The sequence below is a fragment of the Castor canadensis genome, chromosome 3 (assembly GCF_047511655.1).
Source record: "Castor canadensis chromosome 3, mCasCan1.hap1v2, whole genome shotgun sequence".
NCBI classification, from domain to species: domain Eukaryota; kingdom Metazoa; phylum Chordata; class Mammalia; order Rodentia; family Castoridae; genus Castor; species Castor canadensis.
In genome coordinates this window covers 167,560,908-167,580,686 of record NC_133388.1, presented here as the reverse complement: position 1 = coordinate 167,580,686, position 19,779 = coordinate 167,560,908, and the positions used below count along the sequence as shown (strand labels likewise).

Below are 19,779 nucleotides of genomic sequence, written 5' to 3'. Positions count from 1 at the left end.
TGGAGCAGTAGAAAGATGTAAAGATGTCTAGTAAAGGGTTGCATTGTTAAAAGTAGGAGGGATAAATGGAATTTTTGTGGCAGGATGATATTTGAAAGACTGAGCTGGCCACTGGGAGGTTTTTAAATATGCCAGTTCCCTGTAACAGGAAGATCAGTCTCTGTTTTAGACAGCATATCCAATTTACTAAATTATTATTATTCCGTCAAAATTAATGTGAACAATTTTCTCTTTGAGGCTGTTTTTTCCATAGGTGATGTTTTCCAGATGGGCTTTGTGCAAAACTCTCAATGTTTTTTGTTTGCTTTTCCTAGAGTAAAAGACTTTTCTGAAATCTCTCAATTTTTTTTCTCCTTCCCCCATTGCAGGGAAGAGAACACCAAAGGCAAAGGAGAGGAGAAATAAGAAGAAGAAGAGGAAGCTGATTGAAAGAGCCCAGGAGCAGCACAGTGTCTTCCTAGCTACAGACAGAGCTAACCAATAAAATAAGACACACCTGGTGGATTTGGGGGGCAGGGGATTGTTTTTGCAAAAGTGCACAAAGCTACTCTCCGTCCTGCTCACTGGTGTGCAGCGTTTATGCTGCTCTGACCAAGTATCTCTTCTAGTAACCTTGTGAAGGGACGGATCCCAAGCATGGTCTCTGTGTTATTTATGCTTTGATTTGAATCTGGAGCCTATGAAGGCAGGAGCTCATTGACCTGAAAATGCAGAAGCTGATGTAAGTGCATGGCCTGTGATTAGTTCAGTGTGTGCTGAGAGAATCCTTTCCTGGCACAGTGGACATGCAGGAGGTCTGAGGCTGTAGACCACCACTGAAGAATGCATTCGGTGCCTATTTATGTGAAAGAAGATGCTCAGCGGGCAAAGTGCTAGTCACTCATGACCTTTACTTCTCACATTGTGCATTTTCAAGGATAAATGTATGTGGATATCTGCCTAGTGTTACCACATGGTGTTCTCAGCATCTGTGACTTTCAAACTGTCCTGTGATGAAACTGCTTCTTAGCTGGGATATGCTTCTGAAATTCCTGCTCAGTTTCAATGCAGTGCTAATATGTACATATTCTGCTGGGGCTACATATAAAGCTCTGTTTACTGTATATTTATGCTTTCTGTGTGTAACAAGTCATACCTGATTAATATGATGCCACTTTGTTTCTAGTGGTTCCTAACCATTGTCTGGCAAATGGCTATTCAAGTTTTGCAAATTGACAAGGTTCTGTTGCTTCTTGAAACTTTTTTGTGGGGTTATTTCTCATTGTAAAGATAGGATAAGCTAGTTTGTATATGGAGTCAAATGACTGGTGTCCAAGAGTTTCATTGCTGACAGACCTTCTCCTGTGTCCCATGCACAGAATAGACAGCATGTGACATCTGACCATCAGTAGCCCCAACTCCCTTTGATTCTAAGATGTGATGACTTTATGAACCACAACTGAAAACATGAGGAATATGTGCAGTCTCTTGTAGTACACATCACACACTTTCTGACTTCATTTTTTAAACTTAAAGTAATTCCTGACTTTTAATTACACATATTCTTGGATCACTGTGAAAGTTTCTATTGTGAAATCATTCAGAGAATTAAGGAGAAAGTAGGATGGTTTCCTGCAACTGCTGGTCAGATCTTTAGTAGATCTCCATTGACCCAGAATCTACTTCATATTCAAATCAGAGGGGAAGATGAAGAAAACTTTCCAATTGACTTGCAAAAGAGTTTCAAAAACATCATTGTCCACATGGGAGAACTGGTTCTTAGAGAGTTTTGAATTGGCAGCTTCTAAAAACATTGTCCGCCTGGCTGATTCAGGAGAAAAATTAGAACCAAAAAGAAATGTAGATTTTTGAGGAAATACCCAAAGCAAGGTAGAGCCTTTTTCTCACCTTGTATTGGCAAAACTACCTCTTCAGCATTTTTGTTTAATGTTTGAGTCAAAAGCATCTTATTAATATGTACAAATGTCATATGCATCATTATAAAAATATTGCTATGAGATAATAAGCCATATATGAATGTTGTGTACAACTTTAGGGTTTGCATTTAATCCTAAAGTATTCACCTCTTTTCATGTCTATTTACATTATATTCCTAATTACTAAATGGGTTGGGTCTCCTTTATATAGTGCTTCATCGTTAATAAGTCAGTGCCTGTTCTGTTGCTGGGATGTTCTTTTTGTGCATTAAAAACTTAAAAATTCCTTTTGTGCATTTTTTCACTTTAGAGATATATTTAGGAAAAATGCAATGCTTTAACAACCAACTAAAATTTTAAAACTTATATTGATACTTGTGTTGATATCTATATCTAGGACATTAGCTAGTCTCACCATGAGTTATAAGATAGTGGTTGAAAGTAAGGATTTCAGAGCTAGACTGCCTGAGTTCCAATCAGCCTGAGTGGCCAGAAAAGACTAATTACTTAAGGAAACCAATTCAGATTGTCTGTGAAATAGGGATCACAATATTGTCTGCGTTGAGGGCTGTGTTTTAAGAAATAAAATAAAACCTGTACAATCAGCCCTCCATATCTGTGAGTTCAAAGCATTAGTGTATCTAATCACAGATCAAAAATATGTGAAATATATTACACCTGAACATGTTTATTTTTTCTGGCCATTCCCTAAATGATACAGTATAACCAGTATTCACATAGTATCTATATTATACTACATATTTAAAATCTAAAGTACATGGGAGTATGTGTATATGGAAATACAACATCATTTGATATAAGAAACCTGAGCATCTTTGGATTTCGGTATCCTTAGGTGCTCCTGGAATCAGTCCCATGAGGCTACTGAGGGACAACTGTATGTGGGTTGTGTTTTAAGAATTAGATGAAATGTGTGAAGGATGGTCACCACAACATGGTATGTACTAAATTCTACTACACAAATTGTTGCCTGTTATTACTTTCATTGACTATTTAGATTCTTTCAGAACTGTTGATTTGAAAAGAGAATATAATTAGCTCTGTGGTAGAATGCTTGCCTAGCATGCACAAGGCCCTTGGTTCAATCCCCAGTACCACAAATGAGAACGGTATATTTATGAAAATATCAGTATGCTTCCATTTATTGATGCCTGGATATTATTTGCTAAAACATTTATTCTTATGAGAATTTATTTGCATCTACTTGAACTGAGTCTCATTATTATAACATTTACAAATACACACAAAGCTGAATTCATGACAATTCAATCAGTTGTGATGCAACCAAGGAAATCAAATCTAGGCATTTCAAACAGGAAATTGAACACCAGGGGATATATGAGCCAAGAAGTCAAAATGGGTTGGCAGGCACCCCACAGATTAGCAATAGTAAGCAACTACTGTCACCATTAAAGTGAGAGGGATTAAAGAAAAGGATGGGATTTCCATAATCCAGAAGTCAAGGTCACCTCAAAAGGATTAGAACTATAGCTGAGGCCAGAGCTATAGCCACCAAGGAAGCTGTAACTGAGGACACAGTGCATGTCTGGTAAGAGCTGAAATCTCAGAGATGATCTGATTGCTTATGAAAAATGTTGCCTGAGGCAAGACAAGAGAAGAATAAATGCCCTGGTTTCCCCCTGACTTTTCAAACTCCAGTCTTCTCCTAGTCCCTACCATTGTCCACACCTGCCCAGAAACCTGTGAGCGAGGGAGTTCAGGTAATGTAGTGTTCCAGGATGCAAAAGGTAGATGTGGGCTCAAATAGGCAAATGATCAGTATAAACACAAGGCCACCTCCAGAACTATTCCACTTCCTGTCTTCCCTGTTTAATAGTTAATATTTTTACCTGTTTGGTTAAACAAAGGCCCTTGTACTTATCATGTATTCTCATTGTTCCCTTCATCTTGTCAGTTACTAAATTCCAATGAGTCCTTGAAAAAGACTCTTGAATTTCTCTCCATATCTTTCTTATCTTGAGCCTGGTCTTCACTGGCTCTCTTCTGGACTATTCCTTTATACCTAAATGCTATTCTTGTACCCAGCTCTATTCATTCCAATTATCCTTTTTTTTTTTCTATCACTTTTTTCTATTAACACAACTACTTTGCTATTCTCTTTTGAAGTACCTTCCTGTTCCTTAGAGAATCTTAAATTTTCACATTATATAATATTCCCTTTTAATGTCCTGTTCATCCAGGTATCATGGGGATCATGAAAAGACTGAATGGTCTGAGATAATGGTTATTGTAAAGTCTTCAGAGATTTCTTGATGGTAAGCATGGACATCTTAGTATCTCAATTGATACTCTGAATCATGATGGTAGAAATGTAAGAGCCAACATGGCTTTAAAAATAATGGTAAATTTGTTAAATCAGATTAAGGGATGGAACAGCCTATAAAATGTGTGTTGAATAAAGATTTAGATTCTCATGTGAATCTATGAAGAATAATTATAACAAATTGCTGTGTGTCACTTCATTCAGTTCTTCACACTATTTCAACCTTTGAGCAAAATATGTAGACTCAGGATCATTCCTAACAAAGGAGTTCCAAGAAGACACTACCAACAGATTGGAGAGGACAGGGAAGTTAACTATTGCTTTTCAAGGTTCAAGTTAATACCCTAGAGAGTCTGACACTTTTTAAAAAAAATGATTATTCAAGTATTTTTATTCGCCTCTTTATTGTGCTTCTGGAATTGGTAATTCCTCAATCATGCCTCTCATTAGCTTAGTATACTTTCCTTATTAGAGTTTGGTCCAATTTTCTGTCTTGGTCTATGGAAATTGAGTGTGCTCTATATTCTTTTTTAAGAATAAACTTTGTAGACCATGATTATAGTATCTCAGTTCTCTGGCTTGTTCCTTCTTGCTGCTAGATGGTTTTTAAACTAACGTTTGGTATTAACATGAGTCCCTCTACTATGGAGACAAAACATGACATAATACAAATAAGCAGAGATGTCAAGGAGGGAATCTCAGAAGAGGTTTTCTTTGATATAAGATCTGAATGATTGGTATATGAAAATTTGGGAAAGAACAGCACAGTCACTGGAAAGAATTAGTGCAAATTTCCTGAGGTGCAAACAGGGTCAGAATGATCTAAGATAGAAGGGAAGATATGGTAGAGTACAGTGAGGAGGAACATGGGACCAATGTGAGTTCAAGAGTAATGAAGGACTATGAAAGCTAAAGGGAGGACACAGATTTTAGTTTAAATGCTAGGAAAATCATTGGAGGATTTTAAGCAGGAAGTGGTGTGCTCTGTTTGCTCTATTGGCTATGCACAAGGCAGACAATTTAGCAGTTTATAGTAGCAATCAGAGAAGTAGTTGGATTCAGGACATACTTGGCTAGAATAGCCCACAAGACTTGGTGAATTGGGTTTGGGACAAAGGAAGAAGGAGAACCAAATATATTTCCTATTTCTTGTCACAAACAACATGTTATTTAGGAGACATAGGATAGAATGGAGAATAAATCCATTTTTCATATCCTAAGCTTGAAATGGCTGTTAGAAATTTAAGTGGAGATAGCAGGAAGATAACTGGGTGTAAATCTAGAGTTAGAAAAAAGGCCAGAGTTAGAATACAAATTTGGGGATTTATCAGTATATAGATGGGACTTAGAATCATGGAATTTTATGGGTTAACCCAGAGAGAGAATACCAAAGACAGAGAAGAGACTTCTGTGCACTAAAATTGTGGACGCCAAATACAGGATGAGACAACAGTAAAGAGACTATGAAAAGTGTCCAGGGAGGTAAACCAGGTGCTGGCAGTCACTAGGCGTAAGCACGAAGAGTTGGAATTCAAGGCTTACGTAGCTCACTTCCCATGTATTTTAGAATAAAAGTATTGGGAGAAGTGAAGGACAATTAGCAAAAATTGGTAATAATTAAGGGTTTGGGTCTTCTCAAATTTATTTCCTCACTGTACACTCCAAGAGTGAAACTTTCCAATAGTTTATAATCTCTTGAAAATGGTTTTGATGTAGAAAGAACTTAAAGTATGTCAATGCTTAAACAGTTTGGAAACTACTCTTCACATAAATGTGATAATGATACTTAATTTCAGGTTACCATATCAGCTACCAATTTCATCTACATTTATGATGAAATAATTATCTCAATGACCCTACAAAGAATTTTCCTTTATTTCTTTCAAATTTAATAAAATACATCAAGTGAGCAGCAAAACAAGCATTCTGTGAATTATAGGTCCTTGAGTTTGTAATTTTCAACAATAAGAATTTTTTAAACTTATAATTATTGAGTTACTTTGGTAGCAGCTCTCTGATGTGAGAGCATACATGTTTGAACAGAGTTAGGTATTGCACACAAAATCTTGGCATTTAACTGGAAAGCAAGATAGTGGTGAAAGTACTTTTTTTTAAATCAGAGTTTTCTGTATAAAATAGGACAATGAAAGCTTTAAGTACATGAATTCCATTTTTAAATTAAATAAATATGTTCCTAATCTTTTCCCCATCACATATGCTTGTTTGGTGAGTTTACTCTCTCCTATATATCCTACCTGGAGAAACTGAATGCACAAAGACTTGTGGTACCTTCATTCTGTTCTCTCATCTCTAACTACTGAGGAGTCCTCTACTTTCCAATCCCCTTGTACTTAAGTGCGTTCTGGACTGATTTTTAACCCATGGGATTTAAATGGGAATTATGTGAATCACTCAAAGGTGGGCACTTAACAGTAAGCATATACTCTGCATGGTCTGTTTTCTCCTTTGGCTGGGACCATAAAGGCACAGCCACAAGGTGAAAGCAACCTGATCTCTCAGTTATGGTGTGGAAAACAGTTGCTTTAAGTAGATGCCCAAGCTACCAAAAAAAAAAAAAATTGTTTTAGGTCACTAAGATTCTAGGGTTGTTAACTTGGTGGCATTCTCTATAGTTTGGTTTTTCAGTGTTTTCCTTGGGATCAAAAAACTATACTAATCAAAATCTAATCAGTAGATATAGAAAAGAGAGAAGACAAAAAGGTGCTTGAGCAGCATATCGACATGAGTAAGTTTAGAATTAGAACAATGACAACCAGTTTAAATAAAATGCCCCATTTCAATGAAAGAGTTTGGTAAATGTTTTAATAATGATATAATAATTTGTCATCAAATTTCTTCAAGATTGATGTCATTAGATGGCCAGGGAAGCAAATGTTCTTGACAAATTTTCTCCTCTCTGTAGGCACCCTATGAAATGGTATTAGTGATGGCTTATAGTTATTCTGTTAATGAACTAATCCTTGACTGTTCATGTCATACCAATGAGCCACCTCCCCCAAAACATAGCTCTGACCAAATCTCATCATTTGGACTAAAGTGTGACCATCCCCCCAGGTCTCTCAAGCCTATTGTTGAAGCCCGAATTTCCAATGTGATTCTACTTGAGTATGGAGTCCTTAAGGTAGTATTTAAGGTTTCATGAGGTCATAAGGAAAGGACCCTAATCAATAGTACTGGTATCCTTGTAAGTAGAAACACCAAAAGTGGGAGCACAGCAGAAAGACGGATGTCTGCAAGTCAAGGAGGGAGGCCTCTGGAGAAACCAAACATGCCAATACCTTGATTTTGGACTTTCAACCTTCGCAGCTGTGAGTATAATATGTTCTTGTCCTTTAAGCCACCCAGTCTGTAGTCTTCTTTCATGACAGCCTAAAAAACTAAACCACCAACTTTCACAAGGCTCCCATGGGCCATCACCTCCTTCATGTAGCCTTACTTCCCTGACTTATCATTGATACCCTCTGATTTTCTACAGTTAATATAATTTTAAACTTGGTAACACATTTAAATAAAATGTTTTAACTTTTCTTCATCAGTTGAGCACTTGTTTTTTGTTTTACCAACTGAAATGCAAACCACTCAAAGTGAGAGCCCAGTTCTGTATTCTTTTCATGTCTCATAATTGCATATATAGTAGCTAGTCAGTAAATGTTTAGATAATTAAAAGGATTATGTTAATAGTCCAGTGTTTTCCTATAGACTTTTATGATTACTAAAATCTGAGTCAGCCTAGAATCCTGAAAAGAAGATTTTTGTGAGGGTAAAGGAGAGAATTTTCATATGACTGAAGATTTTTCAATTACAATATTAAATTTCTTTAGAAGATGTGTTTGTGATACTATAAACTGCTTCCTATTGTTTTTATAAGATAATTATGTTTCTATGATTTTTCCCACTGCTTAAAAGAGGTAGTGAAAAGGAATCAAGGCCACTGGTCTGTTCCAATTAGCTTCATAATTTATCAGATGAGTTCTCACTTCTATGTAGTTTACACAGTTACAAGTGGCTACAGTTTTAATTCAGGAAGAAAACCATCTGTTTTAATTGTGACACCTTAACTTTGTGATGAACTAAGTCATTTGAGACAAACTTGCTATAGGTTTTTTTGTTTTTGTTTTTGCAACAAGGAGAAAGGTTGAGCTTATCTATTTTCAATCACGAGCCACACTCAAAGTTGTATAGAGCACTGAGCTCTATCATGTACACATTTGTTAAAATACAAGTCCAAACGCCTACATATTTTTCTCTGCTTTTCTCCTCTTCCTTGATGGTGCTCCTATCCTTTCAGTGCTGCCTGTCTCTTGTCTGTTCCCAAAAGCACACATTATTCTCTCTTCGATTTGTAGGCGAAATACTCCTGCAAGTTCTTGCTGTTCTCTAGTTTGTTCTGAAATTACATTATTAGGGGCTTACTGAGTAAATCTCAGCATTGATTAAATGGAAAAAGGAAGCACCATCAAGCTACTGCTCCAAGCAAAACCACTTTATGAGTGTGTGGCTGGGGTGCACGTTAATGACACCAGTGCCCAGGTGGCCAAATTTATGTCTACCCTCTTGATCTGATAATACAGAGCCGAGGGATGAGTTGGTAATGAACCAGGCTGAAAACAGATGGTGACTCCATGTGTGTATGCTGCTGAAAACCTACAAAGGGGAAACATTAAATGTGTGTCTTTAAATTTAAATTAGTGCATTTCAAAAACACAGGCTGCTGAGCTTTTGAAAATAGGCTGGCTGAATGTGTTTCATCTTATAGTTTGAACTCTGCTTTGTGGAATAGCAACAGACAAAATGGATGGTATGTTAGTTACCCTTTCTTTAGCTCCTCAATATTGGTGGTGCTCCACTATAATTAGGTGCTTGTGTGTAGTTCTTTGTCATTAAATTTGCTACACCCTAATTAGGAAATTTAGAAAATTCAAAAGACCACCATCTAAAAATTGGCACCAATTATTAAATATATTTTCTCAGATTATGTGATTTTTTTTTGTTCCACCATACTGATTGAGTTTTGTGCTGAAATGATTTGTTTTAAAATATTTTCTTGATGTTTAAACAAATAGTATCTTATCAAGATAAACTAAAATATATAACATTCTACTTGTTGTATATATTCTTGGGATTTATTGGAGACATTTGTCTCTGAATCACTCCAGAAATGACTATTTCTTTGATTTATACTCAGAGACAAATAAAACTGGTGTTCAAATGCCAATCCAAACACATTCCAGAATAATTTAGGTGAAAAACTACCACAAACTCACTCTATGATCTTGTGAGGAGGGCCTAGGATGATTTAATATAAAAGTACATAAAAATGAATGTAGCTGAAACTTGGGTAAAGTTTAAGGCAAGTCCAGAATTTGGTCTGGACTCCCTAGACAATAGAATTACAAGAATCTGGGGTCCAGTCAAAAGAGGGGTTGGAGTGGCTCACTGTCTGCCTCATATCCCACATCTGCCCTGCATAAATCTTTGTGCTGTCCTGAGCAACCCCCGAACAATTCCTTCTGTATTCTTTCAGGTGAAACCAAACTGTCCAAGTTGAAGACAGATTCCATTTATATCAAGGACATGCCTGGAGTTTACCCAAAGTGGCAGGATTTATACTACTCTATGGACTGACTTTCACAGGGTGCTGGTTCTATTCTTTCCTCTCCCTAGATCCATTCTTTCTCTTTCTGTTTCTCTCTTTCTAACAAAGGTGTTTCTTTCAAGACTAAATGGCTATCAAACTAAATTAAAGACAGTGTTTCTACTGTCTCAGTCAATGTTTTGATGTTAAAATGTGGTTCTGCTTAATTTCTTCAAAGCATTTATAAAGCATAAATTAACATCAAATGCTAAACAACATGACCTACATTAAGATAAATAAAATTTGACCCTGTCTTACTATATACCAGGTCTTTACTGTATTAGGAGGGAAGACAGGAAAAGTACATGGTCCATGTTTTTAAGCACCATGAAATTTATTAACATGGGGTTGCAAGGCGACACAGGACACTTAGGATGCAAAATAGTAAAATCATAGCTATAAACAAAGTAGTCTACTGAAGCAGAATACACATTTTCTACTATCAGTTTCAATGAGACTGGATTTTATCAATTTAACAACATAACCACACATATTTATTTCAAAATATCCACTGTAAGGGCCTCTCTGCTGAGAAGACTTATCATTCTACTGTATTCTGAGGTTGTGCTTTGTGATTTTTCTAGGTTGTGTAGATGATATGGGTCACAATGCTGATTCGCACATCATGTATCTTTTTGCAAGACTGTCCCACGTTCAATATCACCACTTCTAAGGATTGACTGAGATTACATCTCTTCTTTGAAAATTCAAATATGACAAGAGTTTTTTTAAAGTCTAAATGCAGTATTTGATATTAATGCATAGAATTTTAGGTTAATATCTTTCATAAATATAGAAGCATTGTTAAAAGTATTGAAAACTGATATTTTCAAACTATTTTATATCTGAATTCCCATATATATTGCAGTATTGTTAACAATAGCCAAGATAAGTAATGACCTTAAATGTCCATGAACTGAAAAATGGATAAAGAAAATGCAGTACGTATCAACAATGGAATACTACTCAGCCATGAAAAGGATGAAGGCTTGTCATTTGTGACAACATGGATGGAACGAGAAGTCATTGTTAAATGAAATCAGCCAGACACAGGCATACATGGCCTCACTTAACTGTGGAAGCAAACATTGTTCATAGATATAGGGAGCAGACAGGTGATTACCAAAGTCTGGGAAGGGGGGAGTGGGGGGGCTGGTTAATGAATATAAAATTGTAGTTAGATAGGAATATTAAATTCTAATTTTCTATAGCTCAGTAGGGTGACTATAGTCAGCAATAATTTACTTTGTATTTCAAAATAACTGGAATACAGGATTTTGAATATTCCCAAGCCCCCCCAAAATGATAAGTACTTGTGTTGATGGGTATGCTAAATATTCTGACTTGGTCATTGGTCATAGGACACATCTGTCAAAATATCACCCTATATTCCATAAATACATGCAATTAGTACAAGACAACACACAACTAAAAGCATGCTGGACAGATATGGTTTTGCCTTCTTGTAATGGATGTGGCTCTCCCAGGTATTTGAGAGAAAAAGATTGGGAGGATTATAGTTCAAGGCTAGCCCAGGTCAAAAATTAGCAAGACCCACCATCTAAACCAACAAGTTGAATGTAATAGTGCGCACTGTAATCTCAGCAAGGGAAGGTACAAGTAGGAGAACTGCAGTCCAGGTATACCCAGGGAGAACTGAAAAATAGCTAAAGTGAAAAGGACTAGTGGAGCGGCTCAAGTGGTAGAGTGCCTGCCTACCAAGCAAGAGGCCCTGAATTCAAACCCCAGTACCACAAAAATCAAAACCCAAAAAAACCCAAACAATCCCTTCCACCAAAAAAGCTCACATACTATCTTAAAACACAGAACTATAAAAACAAAATCTATAATCTCCTCTCCCAAAATTTTGGTATATTTCCACATTTTAATGCTTTTGTGCATTAAAAATTAGAATTATACTGATTTAAATATGGTTTTAAATTCTTTAAAAAATGTATTAGGTCATCATTCCCCTGTATCATTAACATGATGTAGATAAATATTTAATATATTATTTTAAATTATTTATTACACACTTAAACTGATTCCAATGTTTGTTATTAAGCTTCTATTAAAATCTATTTGTGCTAAACTGGACCTGGGTATAGAATCCTTGCCCTCAGAGAGCTCATTTACAGAACAGAAGATAGATTTTGTAAGCAGAATCAGCCATAGAATTTTTAGAGCCTAAGATAAACTGAAAAGGCAGAGAAAATCCCTTCTTCAAACACGAGGACTTATAAGAGAGTCATAGCTCAGTATTAAGACCAAGAGTAGGTCTTTCCTGACCACGGCCCTGATCCACTGCACAGCCAAGGACTCTGAAGCCCATCCTGGATGTCAGCATGATTGTAACAGCACAGGGTGGTCAGTGCCTTAATGGAAGCACATATTACACTATAAAAGAAACACAATGGAAGTGGCTCTTCCATTTGGACAGTTCTTATGGCTTTACCTAGCAGCATGTAGTAACCAAGATAAACATGACTGCTTTAAGCAAAAAATGGCAGGCAATAAATCATACCTGCAAAAAAGAAAGAAAGAATATAAAATATACAACTTAACTTTGGCTGGCTGTATCTGCTAACCATATATTAGATAGCATGAGTTGTTTCAAACATTAATCCCAACATTTGGAGGAAAGAAGAGAATTGTTTTCATATATGAAGAACAGTGAAGCAGACAAAACAGGATGAACACCAAATATGTTTGTGATTTTGTTCCCTGATCTATGGGAGCCAAGGAAACTCATATTGTACTCTTTTTCCCCCACTAACCCAGTCAAGACAATGTAATTCTAAGAAAGCAAATGAAAAATATTCAAGCACAAGACATCAATCGTTTTTTACAATAAAAGTGAACAGACGAACAGACCTTTTGGCTTTTCTTCTTTGGATTAACTTCAATGTCTAAAAGTTGCTAAGTAACACTTTTAATAATAAGAGATTTCAAGGCCAGGAAATTAATGATCCATGACCCTATTTAAGAGAAATATTAGCGCATCGTAAGGCGAGATGGCTGAATACAGTAATGGGAACTTTGGGTAATACGCTTAACCACTTTCATGTGCTACTTTTTCATTGCTGCTCACAGTCAATTTGGCATGACATTATTTTCTATTAGAACGTTTATGACAATTATTTCATCATTATCTCAAGTTAGCTAATAATAACATGGGAAAATAACAGTGTATGGTGAATAACTGTTGTGCAGTCATTACCATTTTGAAACAAAGTTATTTGTACATCTGATGAATGCGAATGTTTACAACACACGATACAACTTAACCTCTTCCATCAAGGTACATCTCATGGACTCATTTCAGCAAAACCACCCCCCCTTACGGCCTTCTCCCTGTGCTGGAAACATTTATTCACTCTACTTGGACAAGAGCAACTTTGTCCTCCCCTGAAATTCAAGCCAAGAACTCAACAACCACACAAAGAGGACACAACCTGGGCAGAGAACAATCTCTGAAGTTCTCCTGTAGCCAGACTTGGCTAAAACCCTTGTACATCTGAAGTGAAAAAGAAACTTCAAAGGAGCAAACAGCTTCTGTGGATTAGTGGCCACTGGAGCTTCAAGGGTGAGTAAAACCCTTGACTGGAATAAAAAAAAAAAATTGGCTTGGGCTCATTCTGCTGAAAGCACAAAGAGTTTCAGGGGGAACATATCACCTTTTAAAACAAATGAGTAATATCTTTATAAGAGACACTGAGTTTTTCATCTGAGAGACTTCTTCAAGAGGAAATTTACCACCTAGCACTGGCAGTGAGACCACTAGAATTCACAACTGACTACTTCTCGTGGCCTCTCATGGAAACCTTGGGGAGAACTGGGAATGTTTTAAGGAGGTCAGGAAGAAAATCCTAGGGATGTTCATTTTGGCTATGAAATGAAAGACTAGGATCCGAGACCTAGGGTTTTTTTTTTTTTTCTTGCAGAAATGAAAATTACAAATAACCTAAATCAGGGGTTATTGTCATTTCTGTGGTAAACCCAGCGATCTGCTACCAAAGACTGACTATGTCTCCCTACCAATATCCAGAGGGGGGGCAGAGGTCAACAACATGGAGGGCTCCTTGTCTGTGAAATGGGATTGTTGTGAAATCTAAGGAGCTAATGTGTAAAGTACTTCCTACACAGCAAACACTTAACAAATAAGTAATAAATAAATAAAATTGAAGTACATTAATTATGTCAGAGGACCTCAGAGCATTGTCCAGCATCAAGCATTACTAACCAGACTTTATAATGACCTTTGAACGAGCAGGTGTTGACTCACCCTTCTCTATATAGCTCAAGTGCTCATTACCCAGCAAGAAGACAGCCACAAGCCAATGGCCCCCATTCTCAAAGGCAGTCTTAGCAGAGTCCTCCTAGGCATATCTCCCATTCTCAATTTTCTCTGTGATTTTCAAGCATCAATTATCATTGTCTCTCTACTTAAATGAAAACCTCTGGATTGGTTCTGATCTCTGTAGTCCTTCGAAAATTGTTTAAAGACCCTAAATTTTCCTCTATCAGTATACCACTTTATCCTCAATGCACACAGCCGAAATTCAGGAACAAAACTATACATTGCTTCCAGTTTTCAAATTTGAAGAAAAGTTTATTACAAAGAGAAAAATTAGGTGTTTGGGGACAAAGGTGGTAAGGAGAATTTCACCTATGTGTTTTAAGATTTCAAAAGGTTCAGGAATCTTTCATATTCTATGAAAACTTTAATAAAACTATAACTGGAAAAGATTACGAAGAGAATTGTTCTAATTAAAGACACTTTGGGGAAAGGGGCAAAAATTATTCATAGATGAGGAAAACCAAATGACCATTCAACTCTACTGGTAATAAGAAACACTCTTTCAGTTTTACAAATTTTTATATATGACTATGCCAAGAATTAGCTAGAATGTGGAAAGTAGAAATTTACATATTCCTGGTGATAACTTACACTGCTACAATCATTTAAAGGAACCTATTTAGTAACACCTATAAAGTAAGTTTTGCATATCTGATGATCTGAGAACTCCATTTCCAAACATGCCCCTGAGAATTTCTCAATTGCATGCACATGACACCCAATATAGGAATATTTGTGGCAGCATTGTTAAAAAAAATTATCAACCACAGCAGAAATAAGTCATGCAATGTTCACATGATGGAAGAATAGGAACAAAAAAGTGAATAAACTATGTTTGTACTTATCAACAAGGATGAATCTCACACATTTATTGGAAAATCTGGTTTTCAGAATATGTAGGATATCATAGCTTATACAAAGTTCAATAACATGCAAGCAACTATGAATACATATGTAGTATTGTGTATGCATGCATAGTAAAACAGAAAGAAGTGCCTGGGTTTGGTAGACAGCAAATTCTTTTGGAAGGCGATATGGCTGGGAGATGAGTGAGTCAGTTACATAAGAGATATCAACTGTTGATAATGTTTTGTTTCTACATTTGAGTTTATTATTTAAACCCTTTTATATCTGAGACGCTTCCTGGTATTCTTTCAAGGCTCTAGAGTATAAAATAGAACAAGAATTTTTGCAACTCCAGTCAACTCCAAAGACCTAGATACAGGAAATTCTAGGACAAGGGGAAAAGTTCTAGCTCATAGCTCACTGAGGACGTCCCATAATAGAGAGCCTAACATGCTGCTTTCCTTCTTTAGCATTACCTTGAAGTCAACACCTCTTGCAATTTCTCTTTTCAGAAATTTGTTTACTTGGTTCCATATCCATACCAGACAATAAGCCGTTCGTGTTCGAGGTTTCTCCGATTCATGAGCATAGTCTCATGCTGCAGGCACTCAGTGCTCCATGCATGGTGGGTGCTTAGTGCATGCTGGATGGGTGAACGAACAGATAATGGCACAAGTAGGCCAATATGATATTACATAGACGACCTCCTCATTTGTTGCTATGAAAGTATTGATTTTAACATGTACAAATAAGAACAGAAAAGAAAAGGTAAATAAAAAACAGAATGCTTAGGGCTCAGATACAAAATGAAAGGGAGCTACATGCTCTATTATGGGGGCAAGATAATTCCACTCAAAGTGGCAATTATAGGAGATGATTCTAATTTGAAACTGGTTTTCCTAACTGGTGTTTGGCTTTTAGAAATCTCACAGGCCTTTAATTTATATATACTTTAGTTAACTCTCCACAGTTCATCCCTACCACCAACAAACTCCCAAATTCTTTCTTAAGATCCAGGAGGCAAATTACATAAAAGGTCAAAAAATTAACAGTTACTATCCAGAACATGATTTTGCTATTTAAAATCTTTTTTTAAGATTAGATTATGAAGATGTACAAAATGAAAGAACTAATATTATGAAGTAGGTTTTCTGCTGAGATGTCATCTATCAATCTTCCCTGACCATATGAACTAAAATGGCAACTCCTCCCCCATCATTCCTGTCCATTTCCTTTTGGCTTTCTTCTTCCTGGCAATGTCACAGAACCTGTGTGTCTCCATAGTGAGCATGTCTTCCCTGCTGTCCATGGAATTTGATCTGTAAGATGGTGGTAAGTTTACCTGTACTGTTTATGGAATTGTTCCTTGTGTCTTCAATAGTGCCTAAATAAATGTATGTTAAAACAGCTAATGAATAGTTCAGTCCATCTTTCATTTGCAGCAATAATCTTTAGCCAGATTTTTTATTAAAAATGCAAGTTATTCTGTTTCTTCTTTTTTCCTTTCTTGTTATAGCTATATTTAGATATAATTGGCAAACCAAAAACAGCATATATTTAAAGTGTAAGATTTGATAAGGTATGGCATATGCAAATACTCACAAAAATCACTGCAATAGAAATATTGAATAGTATCCATAACCTCCAAAGTTTTCCTTGTCAACTTTTGTAATATTTCTACATACCCCTTTCTGTTCTTAGGATCACTCTATGCTGTCACTATAGATTCATTTATATTTTCTAAAATTAGCATACATTTATTTTTCCAGAATAGTTTTTATTTCCTAGGATCTAATGGAAGCACATAGTATGTACTCTTTATGTCTGGTTTCTTTGGGTTAAAATTATTATTATATGACTTATTTGTATCGTTGTATGTGTCATTAGTTCATTCCTTTTTGTTGCTGAGTAGTATTCCATATTTGAATATACTACAATTTGTTTATTTGCTTACCAGTTGAGAGGAATGTGGGCCGTTTCCACTATTGGGCTATTATAAAAAGTTTCTAGGAACATGTAAGTCTTTGTGAGGAAACATCTTTTCCTTTCCTGTAAGTACATTCCTAGGAGTGGAATGGAATGCCTCATTTATATGATAGACATATAATTAATTGTTGGTATTTGAAAAAACTAACAATTTTCCAAAGTGATTTGCTATTTTACATTCCCACCGAAAGCATATAATATTCCCTTTGATCCATATTCTCGCCAACACGTGATACTGTAAGGGACATTTGACACTCTGGTAGTTTGTAGATTCATCAAGTGATTCATTATATTTTGCTGGCATATTTTTCTTGTGCTTTTTTGTTACCAGTATATCTTTTTTTGTTCAGTGTCTAACTATTTTGCTTATTTATAGAAGAGGTTATTTTCTTAGTAGGTTGTAAGAGTTCTTTATATATTCTGGATACAATTACTTAATGAAGTATGTCGTTTACTACTATTTTCCCTCAGTTTCTTAGGCTTATTTTTTCTATTCTTTTAGCAATGTCTTCAGAGAGCAAAAGATGAAGATTTCTTTATTTGACAAAATAACTAAATCTTAGTGAGGATCCAAGAAATGTATTTAGTTGAAAACAAGGCCCCTTCTTTCAGGGAGCTTACAGTTTAGTGAAATATGGAGTTAATATTGATCAATGAAAAGAAATGTATTGTCATTAACCACATGTTGGTATACTGTAAATCCTTGAGGTAACAATTTATATCCAGATAAAGCTGTGATGCATCCCTTGAAGAGCTCCCAAAGGAATTCCATAGGTGGAAAAGTATTGCGGAGAGAGAGAACAAATTTGGCTTGTCACATGCAAAAGCAAGAAATAATGAAATAGACACACCCATCTCTAGATTTTTCTGAGTTATAAACAACCCACATATTTCAAAGATGCATTTCTAGTTTTGCATCCTATGATTTACTGAATATTTTGTGCTACTTGAAATAGAAATGAGTTTCACTCACGTTGAAACTAAATTAATTTACAACTTGGTAAAGACTAAAACCAATGGGTAACAAAACCTTAAAAAGAGCACACATGCTTATCTGTAGAAATAGAAAAGATGGGAAAGATTTGGAGAGACTGTATCCTACTCCTTAAAGTCTAAGGAATAGATTGCCACACAATCAGGAATATGGTGGGATGCTTTTATAGAAAGTGGATAAGAGGGTATTAGAATGATTTACCCAATATGATTTGATGCTTGGTTAATTCTACGGTCTGAGATACATAATACATCGATGGGAATGATAAGATTTTGTGTCAAAATTATTGAAGTTATAAAATGATACTTTTGATGGAAATATGTTTTTCTAGAAGGAAGAATACTTAGTTTTGAGTTCTGGGTAAGTTTGATTAAATACTTTAATCTTGGGCAGACAAGAGGACATCCAAAGGAAATATCCTGTGGGCAAGGGCAAGTACGATTGGATTAGAGGAGTCCTCAGAACTCTAAGTCATCAAAAAAAAAACCAAAAAAACAAAAAAAAAAACGTGAATGTATGACTAGGCAGACTGATAAAGAAATGTGGAAAGAGTGCTGATTAGAACATGAATACTGCAGAAAGAACCTGTTTTCATTCCATAGAAGCATTGAACTTAAATTAAGTCAATTATTTTGATCTTTTCTATGATGGGAAAAAATAAAACTGTTTACAATATCTGAAGTGGTCATTAGGTATTTGGTTAACAAATGGAGTATTCAAAGGCTTTCATGATAGCCTAGTCCATTGTCTGAGAATTCAGTCAACTGGAAAAAGACTTTCTTGAACTGAACTTGACCAAACTATTATTTTCACCCTTGGTTTCAGTTCCTGGCACAGAGTAGGCACTCAAGCAATGTTTGTTAGATGACCAGATGGTTCTTCTTGTGTTCTCAGCCAATTCAGTTAGTTTTCTCTCTTCCATATGTGAGCCAGATGGCTGAACAGTTACATGAATTTTAGCTAAATAAACCAAAGTTACTTAAATCATTCTAATTGTCTATCATGTACCCACTTTTCTTTTTATTTTCTAAGGTAAATATTCTGGACTTTTCAAAGAAAAATACCTAATGATATAAAATTGAGAGAGTGATATTCTGAAGAAGATGAATGAAGAAAAATGTCACATCTTCCTTCTCAATTTGTTTTTCATGGAAAAATTTGAGGAGACTGAAGATTTAGTATAGTGTCTCTATGGAGGAAGATACTTAAGAACCAGGAAATGACGTATAAAAATATAGTGGAACATCAACTAAATTGTACATATCATGGTTATCCAGTGGAACATGAAGCTTCTATAATTTTCTGTGGAAAAATTCTGTCATTATGGGAATTATGGAGAAGAGAGACAAGAATATTGCCTGTTCAGCAGATTCTGTAGAGGCAGTAATAATGAAGGCTTGGATCATGAGAACTCTCCTTCTTCAGATTTCTTCGTACTAGCATCCCAGTTACTGATCCTTTATCCTACCAGTCCATCAATATGTTGTGTTAGCCCTGTATGAAGTACTGTACCATATAAAGCTAGGGACTGAGTCTCTGGTGGAATCCTGTGTTAAAATGTACTCAAGTTTAGGTTTCCATAAGTGGGAAGATGTTCGATGACTGGAATCTCAATATTCATTTAGGAATGGCCATAAATAAGCTACCTCTCTTTCAAAGGTAGTGTCTGTTTCTCAGAATTAGCATGTTTTCGGACAGGAAGTAGACAAATGATCA

General features: G+C 35.8%; 1 protein-coding gene across 4 annotated transcripts in view; it reads left to right on the top strand.

Moving 5' to 3' along the window:
• Rspo2 (R-spondin 2) overlaps positions 1–5,749 on the top strand; it is a 131,978-nt gene extending 126,229 nt beyond the window's left edge. For 3 of the 4 annotated variants that reach the window (XM_074069054.1, XM_074069053.1, XM_074069052.1), the window contains one exon: positions 369–5,748. In XM_074069054.1, coding sequence (XP_073925155.1) covers positions 369–484 — 116 coding nt within the window. In that variant the 3' untranslated portion in view covers positions 485–5,748. Of the gene's footprint in view, positions 1–368 lie in introns of all 4 variants that reach the window. The other variant, XM_074069055.1, reaches the window with a different exon arrangement.
• The last annotated feature ends 14,030 nt before the right edge of the window (positions 5,750–19,779 follow it).